At 43.4% G+C, this 18,694-nt stretch overlaps 1 protein-coding gene across 5 annotated transcripts in view; it reads left to right on the forward strand.

Moving 5' to 3' along the window:
* The first annotated feature begins 2,991 nt into the window (after positions 1-2,991).
* Positions 2,992-18,694, forward strand: part of LRP11 (LDL receptor related protein 11) — an 81,718-nt gene continuing 66,015 nt past the window's right edge. For 3 of the 5 annotated variants that reach the window (XM_036906935.2, XM_036906934.2, XM_057489113.1), the window contains exons 1-2: positions 2,993-3,924; positions 11,512-11,669. In XM_036906935.2, coding sequence (XP_036762830.2) covers positions 3,291-3,924; positions 11,512-11,669 — 792 coding nt within the window. In that variant the 5' untranslated portion in view covers positions 2,993-3,290. Of the gene's footprint in view, positions 3,925-11,511; positions 11,670-18,694 lie in introns of all 5 variants that reach the window. The other 2 variants (XM_057489112.1, XM_036906933.2) reach the window with 2 other exon arrangements.

Consider the following 18,694-nt stretch of genomic DNA (forward strand, 5'->3'; position numbering starts at 1 on the left):
CACCCCCTTTGCCATCCATACACAAATCATGACTTTTTCCTCCTTTACTGCTCCCTCGCTCTCTCTCGCTTTTTTTCCTCATTCCTATTGTCTTCCCCGCCACCCCAGCCTCTTTTGTATGGCGATTCAAAGTCAGACAGACTTACACACAGCAACAAACAAAAATTACTGCCCTCATTGCCACATCAGACTGCCCTCTGAAAGGCTGCTCCGAGCCTTTATACCTCCACTTTCCTCCCTCCACCGAAGTGTTCACTAGCAGCTACCTTTATTCTCCCTACTTCTGCTTCCTCTATGACCAACAACAAGCCTATTGCAGGCGATGGCCAGACACCTACGGGGGATGTCCCTACAGGTCTTGCGCCATTCACTACATGGGTAACTCCTGGTACCCACAGTATTACTCCTCCAACCGTTTCATAAAATATCCCAACAGCTCATTCTCCTTATCAATCCCAGATCCCTGGAACTCTCGATGGGCCACCGGAGTCACAGCCTCAGTTTACTATGGGGGATCCTTGACCCCTCATGGTACCCTTCATATCTCTCGAGAGTATGTTCCCTCTCATTCCCAGATCTCTCAAGTTGCATCAGACATCGGACATTCCGAAAAAGTCATTGTCCAAACTCTTGACGGCACTTCTTCATCTTCTTACCCCTGCTCCTACTCTTGGTTACAGCTCATTCAAGACACCACCATCTTTCTCAACCATACCCTCAACACCGCCAATTGTTTCTTGTGCGCATCACTACAACGCCCACTGCTGGCTGCCGTGCCCCTTAATATTTCCAACTACTCCTTCCATGCAGAAGGACAACCCTTCCATCCCCTGGCAGACATACCCCTATGGGAACCAGAATACACAGATAATCTCACCATCCACCACTGTGTAGGCCCAACCCCTCCCCCCTCCAGTGCACTTCACTGTCTCTCTATCTACACCACTACCTCTGGCTCTAAGACTTTTACGCAACCAGGTCACTTCTTTTGGTGTAATGGCAGTCTTTTCAACTCATTGCCTCCCAACTCCAATATACCGTGCATTCTCGTCACCCTAATCTCACAGTTTACACTTTACAGCATGGCAGAATTTCTTGAGCTCCAACCTCCCTTGCCCTTGTGCACAAAAAGGGCTGCTTTGCTTCCCATCATGGTCGGTATCTCTTTGACCACCTCAGCCATTGGGGCAGGGTTTTCGGGAGGAGCCTTGCGTCACTCTCTGTGGGCAATTAGAGATCTCAACGCCAAACTTGAGGGAGCCCTGACATCCACTGCCGATTCCCTAGCCTCTCTCCAAAGACAGGTCACTTCGCTAGCTAAGGTCACCCTTCAAAACCGGTGGGCCTTAGATCTGCTTACAGCCGAAAAAGGAGGCACCTGCGTCTTCCTTCGAGAAGAGTGCTGCTATTACATCAACAAATCCGGCATTGTAGAAACTGACATTACCAAACTCACCGACCTTGCCTCCAGCCTCCACTCTGCTTCCAATTCCAACCCATTCTCTTCAATACTAACAAACCCCTTCCTCACCTGGCTGTGGCCCATTGCAGGCCCTATAATAATCATTCTTCTCCCCTGTCTCTTCTTGCCTTGTATAGTAAAGTTTATCAAATCCCAAGTCGGTAAAATCTCTAATCAAACTTTCAACCAGCTTTTACTCAGGAACTACCAGCTTTTAGCCACAGAAGATCCCTCACCCTCACGTAACCTCCTCACCATCCACTGAGATAGACCCCTCTCTCTGCTGGAAACTGTTCCTGGAAACAATGGCCGCAGACGCCTGGCTTCTGGCACCCGTATCCTCTTGGCACCATTAGAATCAACAAGTCCTCGACCTATGGTTACAGGGAACCTTCATTGATTTCCAACCTGAAGTCCACATCTACTCGTCCTTACTGTGGGGAGTCCTATCAACCCTTTCCTCCCAGTCCTCAAGCCCTCACTCCCTTCTCCACCCCCGTTCATCAGGAAGCAGTCAGAGAGAAAGCAACATCCACAACCCCATAGAGGAGAAAGGGGGGAATGAAGGGCCCCCACTCATAAGATGGCGAACTTCCTGCTTCTCTTCCGGGTCCTCGGTTCCCGCCGGTGCCACCTGAACCCCAATCACCCCTCACCCCCCTAATCCCAGCACCTAGCCAATAGCCACCAGCCCCGTAGAAGTGACACCACAATCACCCCATGCCCCTTCCCATATAACCCAGCACCTTTCCCTAATAAAGCGGAATTCTCCGGTGAATTGCTGCTGTGTGTCGCTCCTTTCCTTTCACAGGTGATTCTCAGAGAGAGGATGTTGAGAGGAAAATATCATCGGAAAGAATATGTGTTCTATGATTCTATTTATAGAAACTGGCTCGGAAATAAACAAGATGCAGAAGCCGCTGATGGAGGCTCCACTGAACTGGGAAACACTGCTCACTTTTGTGACTATGTATTGTGATGATACTAAGTAGATTGGATGTGGTGATCATTTCCCAATATATACAAACTTCAAAACATTATGTTGTACACCTGAAATTAACATATATTATATGTTAATTATACCGCCATTAAAAAAAAAGATTATCTGCTAAATTTCAACAAGTAAAAATAAATAAAACACCACTCCTCCAGATCTTAAGTGATCTACACTGAAGGCCTCTCTACATGCTATAGAAATAACTTGTCAGGTCCTCGTAATTGGGTGCCTTTCAAATTTCTAGTTGTTCATGCAAACCTGAGTGAATGTGACTTTTATGTTTTTCAAAACTGCCCTCCTGCGCTACTCAAGAACAACATCTTGGGATCGCACTGTGGGAACACTCAGGTACACCGCTGGTAAGAACCGAAGATGGCGTCTGATGGTTCCGCAGTTCACGTCCCTTCTCCGGAGCAGTCCCTGAGGTCGCAAGGATTTGCGGCGAGCCCCCCTCCCCTTCCCTCGGAGCGCACGGGGCCTTTCGAGTGGACACAGCGGGCGGAGGAGAGGGCGGGCGGTGCGGTGGGCGGGACCTGGCCGGTGCGATGGGCGGGGCCTGGGCGGGCGGGACGCGCCTCCCCGGGTGCCCGTGCGCGCAGAGGCCGCCTCGCTGTGCCGAAGTGCTGCCGCGCCGAAAGCCTCGGGAAAGGACGAGGAGCGGCGCGAGGCCGGGCCCGATATGCCTCCCGCTGCCGCGGTACCCGCCGGCGCCTGCGCGCCCGCGGCCTCGCAGTCGCAGTCCGGCCGCGAGCAGGCAGCGCTTTGAGGACTCGCCGCCTTCCCCGCGCTCTGCGGCTCCGCCTCGGCTCGCTTTCTCAGCCGCCGGCCGCCATGGCGTGTGCCGCCCGGCAGAGCGCAGGCTCGGGACACACGGGACCTCCGCGGCACCGGGCGCTGCGCGGGCTGCTGTTGCTCTGTCTGTGGCTGCCGAGCGGGCGCGCGGCCGGACCGCCTACCGCGTCGCTGTCCGAGCTGCACGCGCAGCTCTCGGGCGTGGATCAGCTGCTGGAGGAGTTCCGCTGGCAGCTGCAGCAGCAGCGGCCCCAGGAGGAGCTGGAGCTGGAGCTGCGCGCGGGCGGCGGCCCCAGGGAGGACTGCCCGGGCGCGGGCGGCGGCGGCTACAGCGCCATGCCCGACGCCATCATCCGCACCAAGGACTCCCTCGCGGCCGGCGCCAGCTTCCTGCGGGCGCCGGCGGCCGTGCGGGACTGGCGGCAGTGCGTGGCGGCCTGCTGCTCCGAGCCGGGCTGCTCCCTGGCGGTGGTAGAGCTGTCTCCGCGGCCCACGCCCCTGGCCCCCGCGCTCGGCTGCTACCTCTTCAACTGCACCGCGCGCGGCCGCAGCGTCTGCAAGTTCGCGCCGCGCCGCGGCTACAGCAGCTACAGCTTCAGTCGCACCCGGCAGGGCGGGCCGGAAGTCCAGGAAGCTGGCGTCCCGGCCACGGCCCGGGCCTCGTCTCGGCTGGGTAAGCGCACCGCTAAAGGAGGCTGGGCCAGACCGCTTGGTCCAGCTGCCCTTGCACCTGCTGGGTGACTGCACCTGGAGATGTGCCTAGGCGGTCCTGCCGGGCCTTCCTCAGCCAAGTTAGAGACCAGACCCCCCCGAAGTTACTTCAGTTGCGGACGTCCAGAAGCGTGGCTTTGGTTTCTCAGCCTTATGGATAGTTTCAGAGAAATCGCATTAGATTGGGCAAAATCAGGCACGGTGGCTGCTTCTGGAATTTTTCTAGGCTGGGGAGGGAGGTTTCTCTGAGAGGATACACGGAAATTTGATTTAAAGAAGAAACGCACAGGGCCAAAAAAAAATAAGTTTATTTTAGTCTCAGAGGTTTTTGTAAGGCATATTTGTGTCAAGTAATTGCAAGAGCAAAATCGAATTAGGTACTAGGTTGTTCATAGCACACCCTTGTTTTCTTGGCTTGGCTCTCAAGATTCCACCTATAGTTGTTTTTATCAGACAAAAATGGACAGGGAGATGTGTCAGGTATTTTTGAAGTGGGTCCAGCTGATTACCATGAACTACGGTTTCGTTTTGTAAGGAGGGAAAAGAAGGAAGGGGCTTGATCTTGGTGGAAAATAAAGTTAAAGGCAAGTCTCTTTTTAAAGGAGGTAAAAATGATGCTTTTCATTTTTGATGGTTTTGCTTTCTGCAGATGCTCAGAATGAGAGTCAAGACACAGGAGGCACAGAAAATTGTAGCTTTGGAGATTCAGGTCCTTGAGTGAATAAAACCTTGATGGCCTGTGGTCGGCTAAAGTGTGTTTGTTGTACTCTTGTTCTTTGACTTACAGTAACACAAGCATGATATTTTAGGAACATTAAAGGGAAGTAGCCTCAGCCACTTTGGGAATCTGGAATCTCTGTGATCTGTGAGTCTAAAGAAAAGAATCTGGAAATCTGTGCTCACAGAAGCCCCCCTCCCTGCCCACCTCCACCCAAGAGAAGACAGAACTAAACAGCAAATGTCACTGTGAGTGCTCAGGCTTGAGGGAGACACTAGAAAGGACCCCAGAGTTTTCTCCTCCAGTGGAGGCAGGAGGCATTTTCACCTGGACTCCCACCAAAATCCCTGAGCCTGCCCCGTGGCTGTTACATACACGTCCTTCTTTGCCCAAACAGCCCGGACCAAAAATATCCCAGCAACAAATAAACAAAATCCCTTCCCCTTGTTCTGAATATCTGGAGCAAAGAAGGCTTTCCTATAAGCCAGGGAAACTGAAAGGAAAATAAACAAGGAAAAGAATATGCCCATGGAATAATTCTTTTAAAGTTTAGTTTACTAGTACAAGTGTCTGAGTTGTTTTTCCTCTACTTCCCTCTTTGCCATCCCTTCCCTAGGGAGAGTTAGTCTACAAATTCGGTTTTGTAGATGTTTCATTCACACTTCTTCAGATTCTCAGCAACGTGGCAAAGGTTAACCCTACACATGTCTGTGTTATTCCTGTCCAGATGCTTAACCTCTTGGAGTTCTTTATGCTTCTGAGACGACAGAGTTTTTCCTTCTTACATTGTTTTCTCTCTCATGAGTATGTGTGGAATCAGGCTAAAGGAGCTTGAAAATCGTTTAGAAAAGCTCTTGCAGAGAATTTATTAGGCGATCCTCTTAAGGTGAACAACAAGATCATGAAGAAATGGTGAGGAGCCAGGTGGGGTGGTATAGCACAGATTTATAGCAGAAACTGCCTACCCTATTTGTTGCTGATGTTAATGAGTTTAGTGCTAAACTGTTAAAAGCTCCTTAGACATATGAACCTACTATGTCCCCACAGCACCCAAAGATCTAGGTTCTGTTATAATCCCCAGTGTACTCAAAGGCTTAGTGAGAGAGTAGCTTGCCCCAGGGTCTCCTAGCACATGAGTTGTGGAGCTATGTTTGGAGCCCCCCGAATGTTCTCTCAGCTGTACGGGGCAACCTGACAGCAGAGAATTGGATGGTTGGATTTCCCAGGGTGGGACTGACCAGGTGGCTGTAGGATGCTAGGAAACTTGGAAATGAGTGGAGGGTGCTACAGAGAGGTGTGCTGAAGTGACTAAATCTGCCTGCAGTAGTGTGCCAAGAGCAGGGTAGGGGGCTTGAGGTCCTGAGACCTGGGTTTGAGAGCCAGTTCCTCCTCCTAAGGATCCAGGGTGGACATGCTCTGAATTATAAAGGCAGCACACATAACCTGATGTAGTATAGACCCTGGTGCAGTCATGTGGCTGGCTGAAGGGATGGAGGAGCCGGGTGCCTGATAGGGAAATGTGCAGAGCTATAGGAAGAGGGAGTGGAGCAGCAAGGATCTCAGAGGAGCTCGAGAAGATAAGCTCCCAGGGCTCGGGACTTGAAACTTTATGCTGTTTCCATTGCATATTCAGTTTGAAAACTAGGATTTGGGGGAAGAATCTGTGTAATTTCTGAAGTCAGACCCCTTCTGTGCCAGGGAATATCTCGGCTGGTAGGCAGCACTCTGCTCCCCTCTCTGCAGACTCTTAACACTTCCACCCTCAGACTCACCCTCACCTTCTCCCAGCGCAATGGAAGGAGCTGACCTTCCTGTTCAAGGCTAATCCCTCCACGCGTGCCTGACCAGTCTCCTGCCCCAAGGACCTGTCTTTCTCACAGTTTCAGCCTCTCCCTTTTGTGTTGTGAATAAACACCACAGAAGAGTGGCAAACAATTTAATAAATAATACTGAGATAATTGTTGGGACTGTTGGGGAAAATACATTCAGACCTGCAACTCTGACCACAAAGAGTTAAAATCCAGATGGGTTAAAGAATTAAATAATTCTTCAAAAATTAAGCCATAGGTTACTCCATACATGGGAAAACTTGAAGAAAATAAACTCTCTATTACATATATGGAGGGAAGATAATATTCTAATCAATTAGGTTACAGAGAAAGGATGGGTTATATGCCTGTGTTAAACTTTACATCAAAAAACAAAGGGAATTGCAAACAAGAGTCTGGGGAATATGGGATAAAAGTATTACATTAGTAGAGCTTATGTGAATCAGTAAAAAAAGTAAATGGACAAAGGATATGAACAAACAGTTCTCAGAAGAGGATGTATAGTTGGTAAACATGGGAAAATATTTACCTTTAGCTGCAATCAAAGAAATGCAAATAATGTCAACTTATGTTTATTAAATTGGCAAAAATAAGTTTACTCTTATATTGGCACACATGTGGAGAATTTACATGGTATTGCGATACAGTGAGTCATAAGAGATATGACTTAAAGGTGAAATGGGTGTCTTGTCATGTTAACGAGTCTTTTGTACCCCACCCAAGGGCAGGAGCTGGAGGTTGAATCAGCCAATGGCCAATAATTTAGTCAATCATGACTGCAGTAAAGCCCTCACAAAACCCAGAAGAGCATCTCTCGGATTCTGCTTCTCAGTGCAGTAGAGCTGCTACGCTTGGGGAACTGGAATGCTCCCACATACCACCAAGCTGGACCCCAGGCTCCACTAGGATAGAAGCTCCTTTATTTGGTACCTTGCTCTATGTATCTTTTCATCTGGCTGTTAACTTGTATCCTTTATTAAGCTGGTAAATGTGTCTTGAGTCCTGTGAGCCATTCTACCAGTTAAACCTAAGCGGGAGGTCGTTGGAGCCTCCAATCTGTAGCCGGTAGGTCAGAAGCACAGGTTACTGCCTAGTTCACGTGACCAGCATCTGGAGTTGGGGGTGGAGGGCAGTCTTGTAGGACAGAGCCCTCAACCTAGGCAATCCGGTGCTGTCTTCAAGCAGATAGCATCAGAATTGAGCTGAGTTTTCAGACACCCTGCTGGTTGGGAATTGCTTGGTGTCCTGTGTGTGAGGGAAGCTCCCCCACCTCCCACCCCACCCCCACACACATTGGAACCGGGTCTGGAAACCCTAAAGAAGTTAAACCATTACTGTGTGTATAATACTATTATTGTTGTATATGTAAGGAAAAAAAGACACCAACAGATATAATCTTATAGGGTCACCAAAACTGTAAATTGGTATCACACTTAGAAATCAGGAAATATGTAGCAGAGACTATTAAAATTAGTCATTCAACCTTCTGGAATACTTTTTTAGGAAAATGATCCATTCCAAAGGGAAAGTACCAGAAGAAAAGTTTATTATGGCACTATTTACTATGGTGAAAAGAATTGGTAACAAAGTAAATGTCCGATAGAAGAGGTTAGGAAGTGAGAATGGCAACTGTGAAGTTTATGTAGTCACATGGGCAATACTAGGATTTGTGAATAAATGTCAATACATAGGCTATATTAGTAAATCAGTAGGTTAAAGCCAGGATGTAAACTTACATTTACTGTAATTGGAACACTTTGGGTAGCCCAAGTATAGAAGGAAATGCAGAGCCTTTCAGAAAGACCCACACTGACCCTGATCTGACAAGTTTTTCACTTGGGTGGTCTTAGGCAGCTAGTTAGCCTCTCTGACCCCAGCTTCCTCATGAGTATGACCCAGATGACGAAGACTACCTCAGAGACTTTTGAAAGTTGAGTGAAATTATGGCTCAGGTGCACTTAGCATGGTGGCTGGTACAAGGAAATCACCCAATAAATGGCAGTTATTAATTTTTATTATCATCAGCTCATGTCAAAGAAAACCAAAACAGTACACACCAAAAATGACAATAATCATATCAGGGTTGTGAATAATTTTTTTCCTAAAGCGTTGCAATTAAACAATGGAAGGTAAACACACAAAAACCAGCAAGAACCATAGTGGATTTTGACCTATAGTACCTAATTGTCTTCCCTTAGTCTGGCCCAACTTCCTCATCCTGACTTCAGAAGTCCGTTGTAATTTTTCAGTCCTTGGCTATATCATTTGCTCCCACTGTATAGCTCCAGATTCCGGAACGACTTCCTTGTCATTAAGGCTCTGTTTGTCACAGTGTATTCTAAATCAAATTAGTTAATAGTGTTATTCTTTCCTGTATAAAATGCCACTTAGATAAGCTCCATCAAAATTTGGTATGACTCTTATTTCACCTCTGTAGATCTTACCAAGTGTGTTTAGTTTTCAAAAGAAATCACTTTCCATAGTACTTAACATTGGTTTATTACATTTTTATGGTGAAAATGTAAAATTACATTTATCTTGTCCTTCATCAACAAGTCAGATATTTTTAAATGCTAGCACACTCCTTCCCTCTTCCTGTTGTCACTTACTTATTTTTAAGGCCTGTTTCTGGATAAATAAGCTCTGGCTCACTTTAAAATACATTATACACTGTAATTTTCCTGGACTTGAACTGAGGAGGAAATCTCTCTGTTATTTCGAGTACAACAGTGATCAACTTGAAGGTTATGAGGGTTTCACTGTGTTCATAAATCGTATCTTAAAGGTTACCTAAAGAGAAGTAAACAAATTTTTTTCTTCCAGTAGGTGCAGGATTAATGAGTTTTGTAATATGTGGGATATTTCAGAGCTTACCTGATTTTTCCATTTTAAATCTTTGAGGGCTTAAAAATACATCATTAGTTACAGAATTTTATTATTGTTAACCATTTGATCAATAAATATGAGAGATGCCCTCACAAAAAAAAAAAAAAAAAAGACAGCTGGGTGAAGGATATATAAGAACTTTCTGTACTACTTTTACAACATTTCTATCAATCTAAAACTATTTCAAAATTAAAACTTAAAAAATTAAAACACACATACCTCTCTGGAAAAAAAGTACATCATTAGTATTCATTGCTGTTTATAGCACATAGGTATAGTTTGTCTGCATAAAAACAGTATTTTAAAATAAATTTTAATGCAAACAGCTGCTAGCTATAATGTATTACCACTGAATTATAAGATGCTTTCCAGAATTTTAAAGTGGTAAACGATTGTGTGGAAAACGATGAAGCTTCCAGAACTGAAGGAAAGTTATTTATAAAAGAGTCTAATAGTGATGCAATTGTTACATCTCTCCTTACTGGGGAGAAGCAGAATAAGGACATGAGGCCCTGGATCTTTGCTTAGAGGTGGAAAATAGAACAAGTTTCTTCTTAGGCAGCGGTTGCTTTTTTATGGCTTGTTTATGAGTCATTAGTCCCTGTTGTTTTAAATGACTATAAAATGGGACTCATCTTCTCTATGGGCATATTTTCCCTTTGGCAATGGCAAGTGTGCCTATTCCTTTTAAACATACTCATAAAAAAAGTCCATCTCTCTTGAACGCTGACAGCAGCATTCTCATTCAGAAAAGCCACAGCTCTGAGTTCCTCACACAAATTCTGTTTCTGTATCTCTAGACGAGAAGGTAGGACTGGATGGGTAGGTCTCTGAACACCGAAAGGTTATGTTATCTTGTTGGAGGATTTTTCTTCAGCAGAGAATGACCCAATCGGATTAACGTTCCAGAAGAGTCATTCTAGCTGCAGTGTGTCCAGAGTGATTAACCTTTGTTGCCTGGTGAAAAACTAACAGAAGTGCTGCTAGCCACCAATCTCAGGCACTTCCTGGGTTGGCCCCTGTGAGTTGGTTAGGAAGCAAATTCCCCTGTGGCAGAGGAGAGCAGTGCCTCGGCAAGACCATTCAGAGGAAGTTAAGGGAGAACTAGGTCAGGCCAGAAATTGGACCTGAGCTTTGGAAGAGGGAGGAAATAGTGGATGCCAAAAAAGATGTATTACAAGAACCTACAGAGTTCCTCACCTACTCCGGATCAGTTATATTACTAAGTTTCTTTAAAATATATGTTCATTTGGATAAGGTACTAATAAGAAGCTTAAATCAATTAAAATATTCACAACTTGACCATCATAAATGTTTTCTGTATGCAGCTTCTCCTGTCAATCATCACTGAAGCATTTGTTAGTTAAATATTAATATTTAAGTGAACATAGTGAGCCTTAAATTATTTAGTACCATTCCAGATCAAAGGTAAATACATGTTTTGCTATCGTAGGACATCTCAGAAACTCAGTGTGCCAGCTTTGTTATAAAAATCAATTGCTAGAAGCTGTGAACCTCTTCTATTTCCTAGATGAAAAATTGGATTCCAGAGAATTTTATGTGGGCTTTATTTTGTGTGGATCTAAGAACTTGCCTTAACTTTTCCAATTTAATTTCCTATCCATTCAACACATTTATCAGTTCTATTTTTAAAACCTGAGAATAAGAAAAAAATAATCTTTTTTTTTTCAGGCTTGTTTCAGAAATACTGTTTTTGGGGTAAATTCCTTTAACAAAACTTTGAACTTAAGTTATTTATAAATGAAGTGAAAATTTCACTTTAGAGAGTAGAACTACTCCAGTTCGGAGGGCCACATACTCTGTCTTGTACCCACAGCTTTGTCCTAGCCATTGCCAATAGCTGACACTCCACACTTCCTCTTCTGCATGTATTATAGCCAAGTTCCATATTCATAATATGGAACTGCTTTTTTAGTGTTTACTATATAAAAAGGATACAGTGGAAATCAATAAGAAAATAACTTTCAGTTGCTGTACATTCTCTTAGCAACTCTTGGCTGGACTAAATCTATTCTATCGAACAAGATACCTCTCTTATTAAATCAGAAAAAGTAGGGAATCATTTCCCTTGTGAATTATTTATTTTCTTTTACAGAAAAAGACAATCCCCCACTTAGCAAGGCCGGGCAGGACGTGGTTTTGCATCTCCCCATGGATGGGGTGATTTTGGATGGCCGCAGGAGCACAGATGACCACGCCATCGTCCAGTATGAGTGGACACTGCTGCAGGGTGACCCCTCAGTGGACATGAAAGTAAGTCATGTCGTCACTGTAGTGCAGACGAATGGTTCAGTGGTCTTTCGTTATGTCTTCTGCTAAAGTTCCCAGGGTCTGTCAGCTAGCAAAAGAGAGATAAAATGGAGAAGGTATAAAGGTGATTGTTGAAAAAATGGTTTATTACATGAGTTTGCTTTCCTACTGAGTAAACAGTGGTCCTGATCACTGGTTTTGAAGCTCATCCTCGTTCGTGCTGCTTTTTTTTTTGACTTCTCTAGCACACAAAGCGCTCAGGCTTTGTTATAACGACTTAGATTACATTTATAAAATTTTTATTTCGTCTTTTCTCAGTTCAAGGTCCAGGTAGAAAATCTGAAAACTACAAAGTAGACAGAGGAAACTACAGTACTAACTGTAGAATGAACTCATCCTTCACACAATCCAGAAGGAAACCATCTTCCCTAGCAGTGAGGCCTGCTTGAGATACTGGGGTTAGTAAGCGAGGGGCAGGGTGATACCAAGTGCTGCTCTTCAGGTTCCCCACACTGACTTCATCAGGCTTATCTGGGCTGAGCCGGAATTGTGGAGGATGGGAATGAGACCCTTGTCCAGTGGCTGCCCTTTTTTTTTTTAATTGAGATATAATTCACATATGACATCATATTAGTTTCAGGAGTACAGCATAATGACCCAATATTTGTATCTACCACCAACCATCAACACAGTAAGTCTAGTGAACATCCATCACCACACAGTTACTTTTTTTTTGGTGATAAGAACTTTAAATACTTAACTCTCTTAGCAACTTTCAAATATGCAATACAATATTATGTACTATAGTCACCATGCTGTACATCACATCCCATGACTTATTTCTCTTATAACTGGAAGTTTGTACCTTTTGACCCCCCTCACGTGTTTCTTCTGCCTCCACCCGCTGCCTCTGGCTACCACCAATCTGTTCTTAGTCTCTATGAGCTTGGTGTTTTGTTGTTTCGATTCCACATGTAAGTGAGGTCATATGGTATTTGTCTTTCTCTGTGTTGTTTTACATAGTGTAATGCCCTTGAGGTCCATCCATGTTGTGGCAAATGGCAAGATTTCCTTCCTTTTTATGGCTGAATAATATTCATATATATATATATATATCATATTTTCTTCATTCATACATCAAGGGACATTTAGTTTTTTTCCCTATTGTGGCTATTGTAAATAATGCTGCAGTGAACATGGGAGTGCATATACGTAACTTTCCAAGGTAGTGTTTTCATTTCCTTCAGATAAGTACCAAAAGGTGGACATGGCTGTATCCACACAGGATGTCTTGAATCATGAGGCAAGTGGCTTTTAATTATCAGCACTGTCAGGACCCTTTCTAGGGATAAGTATTTCCTGGGTTAGGCAGATAAGCTTCATCCAAACCACTTCAGTTAGTGGAGGTGGGAAAAATCTGTATTGATTAGTTAGGGCTGCCATAACCACATACCACAGACTGGGTTAACCAATGGAAGTTTCTTGGCTGTGGAGGCTTGTAGTTGGCACCTTTTCCTTGCTGTGTCTTCTTAGGTCTTCCCTCTGTGGGAAAGCACTGATTCATATCTATTGGAATGAATACAGAAACAATCCTCAGCTAGTCCTTCAAGACTGACTTGAGGACATTGATTCAGTCCATGATTATATGGACTTGGAATTGGCCTGCACCCTTGGTCAGCACTTACCCAGCCTCCCATCCAGATAAGAGCCACTTGTATCACATACCCTTCCAGTGGCCATCTGCTCTGCCAGATGTTTCCAGAGGTGGAGTGCTGTTTCACATCATGTCCTATGACACCTTAAACAGTTCTATTAGACCAACAGAATGTGCCTCTCTGTTGCTTCTGTGCATTGGTGCTGGGTTTTCTCTTTGGAAAAGCTCTGAACATCCTTTTATTCTGTGTATCAGCCACTGAAGGTTTTGAAAAAAATGAATGGCATCACTTGGAATGCTCTTCTCAGAACTCACCACTCCCAGTTCTTTCAGATGTTCACCGTACGAACTGGTTTTCAGACCATCTGGCCTACCATCCAGCTTCTTGAAGATTTTCTCAGATTCATCCAAACCCTTCAAATCCAACACCCCTAACTGAACCCCGTATGTAAACTGTGGTTCTTCCTGGAACACACTAACACCCATTGCCTCTAGGTCTATTAATAAAGCTGAACTTATGTAAACTATTTTAGTAGCTACTTCACACAATAGATTGATGTTGAGTTTTCCATGAGCAGGATTACCTAAAACCTGCCTCATCTTTCTACCTGAACTGCTGCCCTGATGGTCTCCCCATCCTGTGTTATAAAATTGATTTGTTGAACCTGGGTGCAGGATCTTAGATTTACCTTTTTACGTATCAGCCTTTTGGTTTTCATCTACAACAAATAATTTCAAATTTTGAGTGTCATTCATCATATTTATTATCCTTCTTGCATTGTGTCAACTGTAAAATTAATGTATCTTTATTAAAATGTTTGAGAACTAAGATTGATCAGGGAAGATCCATGGACAAATTGATCATACCATCAGAGAGCTCCCTTGAGATTGACACTATTAATTGGCACTTCTGGGATATATTTGTTCAAGCAACTGTAAATCTGCTTCAGTTACCATCTAGCTTTTCATATTTGCTACTGAAAGGTTTATTCTCTAAACAAATTGCACATATGAGTGCTGAGTAAAAACAATGTTGATGATCAGTATTTAATTTATTGAAAGCATTCAAAAAGAATTTAAACCAGGCATTTCTCTGAGCCGACTCTGGTGCCATCAAGAAGGAAAATGTGGACCAATTCTCCAGACAAATGTATAGAGTCACTCGCAGATTGCCCTAAAGTTATAAAACCATCATCTAAGTGGCAAAGTCTGTGATGAGAGAGCCATTTGCCACCAAACTGTGACTGTCTTTAATGGTGTACATTCATGAATGCCCCAAGAAGATATTCACCTTACTAGAACCTCGTCATGATAAAACCATCGACTGGGTTCCCACTCAACACCAAGCAATTTAGGCATATCTGTAATCCTCAAAACAACCTCAAAAGTAGGTGCATCCTGATTTTGTGGATTAAGATTGTAATAAAAAATTGTGAAAGATTTTGAAAGAGCAAGAGGTTACTGAGTACCTTTCAATGGAATGCTGAGGGTTGTGAAACAGATCCTTCTAGGTCAGCGTTTACAAACTGTGGAAAACAGATAGGAATGCAAATGATTCTTGTCTATAGAAATGCAAATGAATTTTTTCATATACAGATGCAATTGATTTCCACCCTGGGCAAAAGTGGATTTCAGACATGACATTTTAGCACCCAGAGGTGTTAATCTATTAATACCTTCATTTCAGTACCTAGTAAGTACTAATAGCAAACTTGTTTCAGTTTGCATCTACTAGCAACATTCATGACTGCTTGTATCTTCTCCGTTCTTCAGATTCTCCTTTGAATCAGTGGAACACCTTATTGGCTCTCTAATTAATGAATTCAGTGAAATCAAAATTGCTGCATTTCATATTACATTTGCATGAAAGTCATGGCTTTAACATTTTGAGAATTTACTTTAATAGTAATTAACAACCTCCAGGACCATCCCTTTGATCCCATTGACTTGGGCAGCCTGATTTTACACTCCAAAATTTCTGACAAAAAAATTGGGACTCTTAAATCAAATTACTTTTTTTTCTAGGAATGGGATCAGCTGACTGGAATGTTAATGCACTCCTCCTCCAAGCTGCAAAATGGGGCTAATTTGGAAGGTCATTGGGATAGCAAAGCCATTAAGTCAAAACCCAATGCTGGAAACCCTTGTTCTTAAGCCTCTTGACCATCCCTAACACTCAGGGGTTCTCACTGGTCAGGCTTTCCCCTGAGAGCCTACACCAGCCCCTTCTTCAGCCCACTTCTCTTCTGATCTCATCTTCTCTGGTAGAAAAGCCAGCCCTCCCTTTGTCTTATGATCCTTTAGGACCAACTTGTAGGACCTATCTTTTCATATCCAAATGACCCATACTGGTATTCAAAAAATAACAAAAATCAATGAGGTTCTCACCATAAGAGAAATTATGCTGCCAACTTAATTATGATAAATTAATACCTAACCTTTTTTAGTACCTAGTATGTATCCAGTACTAAGCTAAGCACCTTACATTGAAAGTTCATATTCCTAACTTAGTTTCTTCATTTAGAAGAAAGCATGGAAGAGATGATTGGTCAGAACCAAGAGGTTCTCCACTATTCTTTAAAGTTATATATTTTCTGCCCTTGAACAGGATGTTCTACATCCACTTAACTGAATATTAATCTGTAATACATTAAATGCAAGAATACACATTTTTTCCAGCAGCCCATTTGATGACACCAAGTTTCATGATTATTCAACATAACACATTGAAATCTGAAGTCAGAATGTAAAATATGTCATTTAGAAACAAGATACAGTGTAAGGATGTTCAGGGAGGTTTGGAATTCATAAATCTATGGACTGATTTATATTCATCGGCTGTGGAAAATTTTTTAACTAAATGATTTTAGAATACCACATGTAATGGAAGCTTACTAAAGGATGGCTATTATTTACACAATGATTTCATTACTAAATTAAAATGAATTGCACACTGGCTTGCCTACTGCACATAATTTTTTTAAATGGATAGGTATATTATCATCCAAACTGGTACATATTTGGAAGACAAAGGACATGGTATTAATAATTACACCAGGACCACAGAGATAAACTGAGGCTGTCTTGAGCAAACAGGAATGTGGGTCTTTCTTGATAAAATATAAGTTTCATGAGACGAGTGTCTGTATGAGGTCTCCCACCTCAGTTTCATTTCTAGACCACCCTGTCAACAAAAATCAACATGGCCTTTGTGTTTAATAAAAAGTTTATTCAGCATCTTACTGAAGACCTTGGCTTGGAAGTCAGTTCATCAGTTTATAAACTGTACCAAAGATTCTAGTGTGAGAACATCTTAAGTTCTTTTTTACAACAGAGGAGGGTTGTTGCTCCAGGAGGAGGGGCTTCCCCACCTGCGGCAAGTTCCCTATAAATTTGATGACACCGAATAAAGGCAAGGGTGGGAAGTTGGGGGCTTAAAAGGGGGTTTTATTCTCACAGCAGTACGTCTCCCTCCTGGCTCCAGCACCCTCTCTCCTCCTCCCCAGCATGGGCTCAGACCTCTAGGCGCCCCAAGAATCCACACAGCTTCCCTCTGCCTCTCATAGTTCTCCCTCCAGGCTTCCACGCTCATGTCTCTCTCCACCCTCCCAGCTCTCTGCCTTCCCACCCCTCACACCAGGAGGAACCCTGCCCGCCGGTCTCTGGTGACTGGCAGATGCCTGACCAATTATATACCAGGAACTGAGGAAAGGAGAGAATGGGTGTTTCCACTCCTCCCCTGAACCTGCACTCCTGTGACTGACCAGCAGCTCTGTCCCTGGTGAACTTCCCGTAGATGTGCAGGCAGGCTCTTATGTATGTACAATGAGTGCTGTTAAGGACAGGCGGGAATCCTGGTCAGAAATTTCCATTTTCTCCACAAGGGTAGAGAGAAGAGGTTGTAGTAATCAGCACACTAGGGCAGTGTCTAAAAGAACAGACCATGGCTATCCTGATGCTAGCTATGTACAAGAGAGAGCAACGATTAGGATTGTTAATTATTCTCCTAAAAGATTCTAGTAGGGACACAAGAACCTTACCAGATTAATCTTTTGAGTATTCCAGGCCGGCTTTTTTTATTTTTATTTTTTCTGGTCGTGGGTGAGGGGCTGTGAAGGTCCTGTAATGTAGGCAAGAATGGCTGCAGGGCATCTTCCCAGAAGAGCAGGAGCTGACTTGGGGGCCTCTACAGCTCTCAGAGCTCTGTTTGTCTGCAGGACCACTGTGGGGAGCCATAAAACTTCATTTTACTTAACAACCCCCAACAGATACAAATAGTATTTTAAAATGGAATCTTAGAAGGTTTCCAGGAAAAGAGCATAAGAACAACAGTACTGGCCTTTTCTCTCATAGGGCAAAAGAGCACAAAATAACTTTTGAATTTCAAATTCCATTCTGGCTCCTTTGCAGGAAATTCATCATTTTGTCCTCCGCAGCCAGATTTCCTGGGATTTGGGTCAATACTGAAAATACCACCAAAGGAAAGAGTAATTACATGTTAAGAAGATGATTAACATTGTATGTTAAGGAGATGATTAGAAAACATGTTGAAAGATTTTATAGAAGTTCAGTAACAAGGATTTTCAAAGCAGCCTGAGGGTATTTAGCCAATCAGTACCCAAGGTTCCAGAGAGCCTGCAATGGTCTTTAAAGATAAAAAGCTAACTGCAGCCCTTGTCTTGTTTTCAACTTATCCCTGTTGATAACAGGACAAAGAAATATATAAAGTCTCTAATAACACAACAGAATTTATAAGAATAATGAAAGATTTCTTTAGAATTCTTTTTTTTAAGAATTATTTCCAATGAGGGGAGAGCAATAAGCTATAGAGGGCTTTCACGTGCCTGTGGATGCTGCCAGAGGGTCGCCACGGAAACCTCTTCCTCCCCCTTTCTTCTCCATTTCCCCCTCCCTTCTTTCTTAAGCCTTCCTTGGTATTTTTTTCTTTTTGTCTCCTAAAGCCTAGAACTGTACTTTGTACTTACTAGGATTCTAGTAATAGTTGCTAATTGACAGATTTTTTTTTTTTAAGGGATTGACTATTTGGCTAACCTTTCAAAAAGCGCTCTTCTAGCCCTCAAATTTGTATTATCCTTCCCAGCAAGATGGGCAGAATTGCACTGTCAGCGCCTCTGGTCTCTTACTGACGTGATGAAGAGCCATTAAGTGTTGTCGGAAATTACTCTGTCCCTCATTCAAGGAGATCCTAGGCACATATAACCTGTTATTATTTCTTAGCTATTGAACAAGTTCTAGTCTTGTAAAAACAAAATGTAAATTATTTCAATAAAAGTTATCATAGACATTCTAGGCCTTTGTGGGAAAGGGGAGTGGGATTATAGGGAGGAGATTGTTTCCAAATTTAAAAAAGAAA

Source organism: Manis pentadactyla, chromosome 12 (assembly GCF_030020395.1).
Source record: "Manis pentadactyla isolate mManPen7 chromosome 12, mManPen7.hap1, whole genome shotgun sequence".
NCBI lineage: Eukaryota > Metazoa > Chordata > Mammalia > Pholidota > Manidae > Manis > Manis pentadactyla.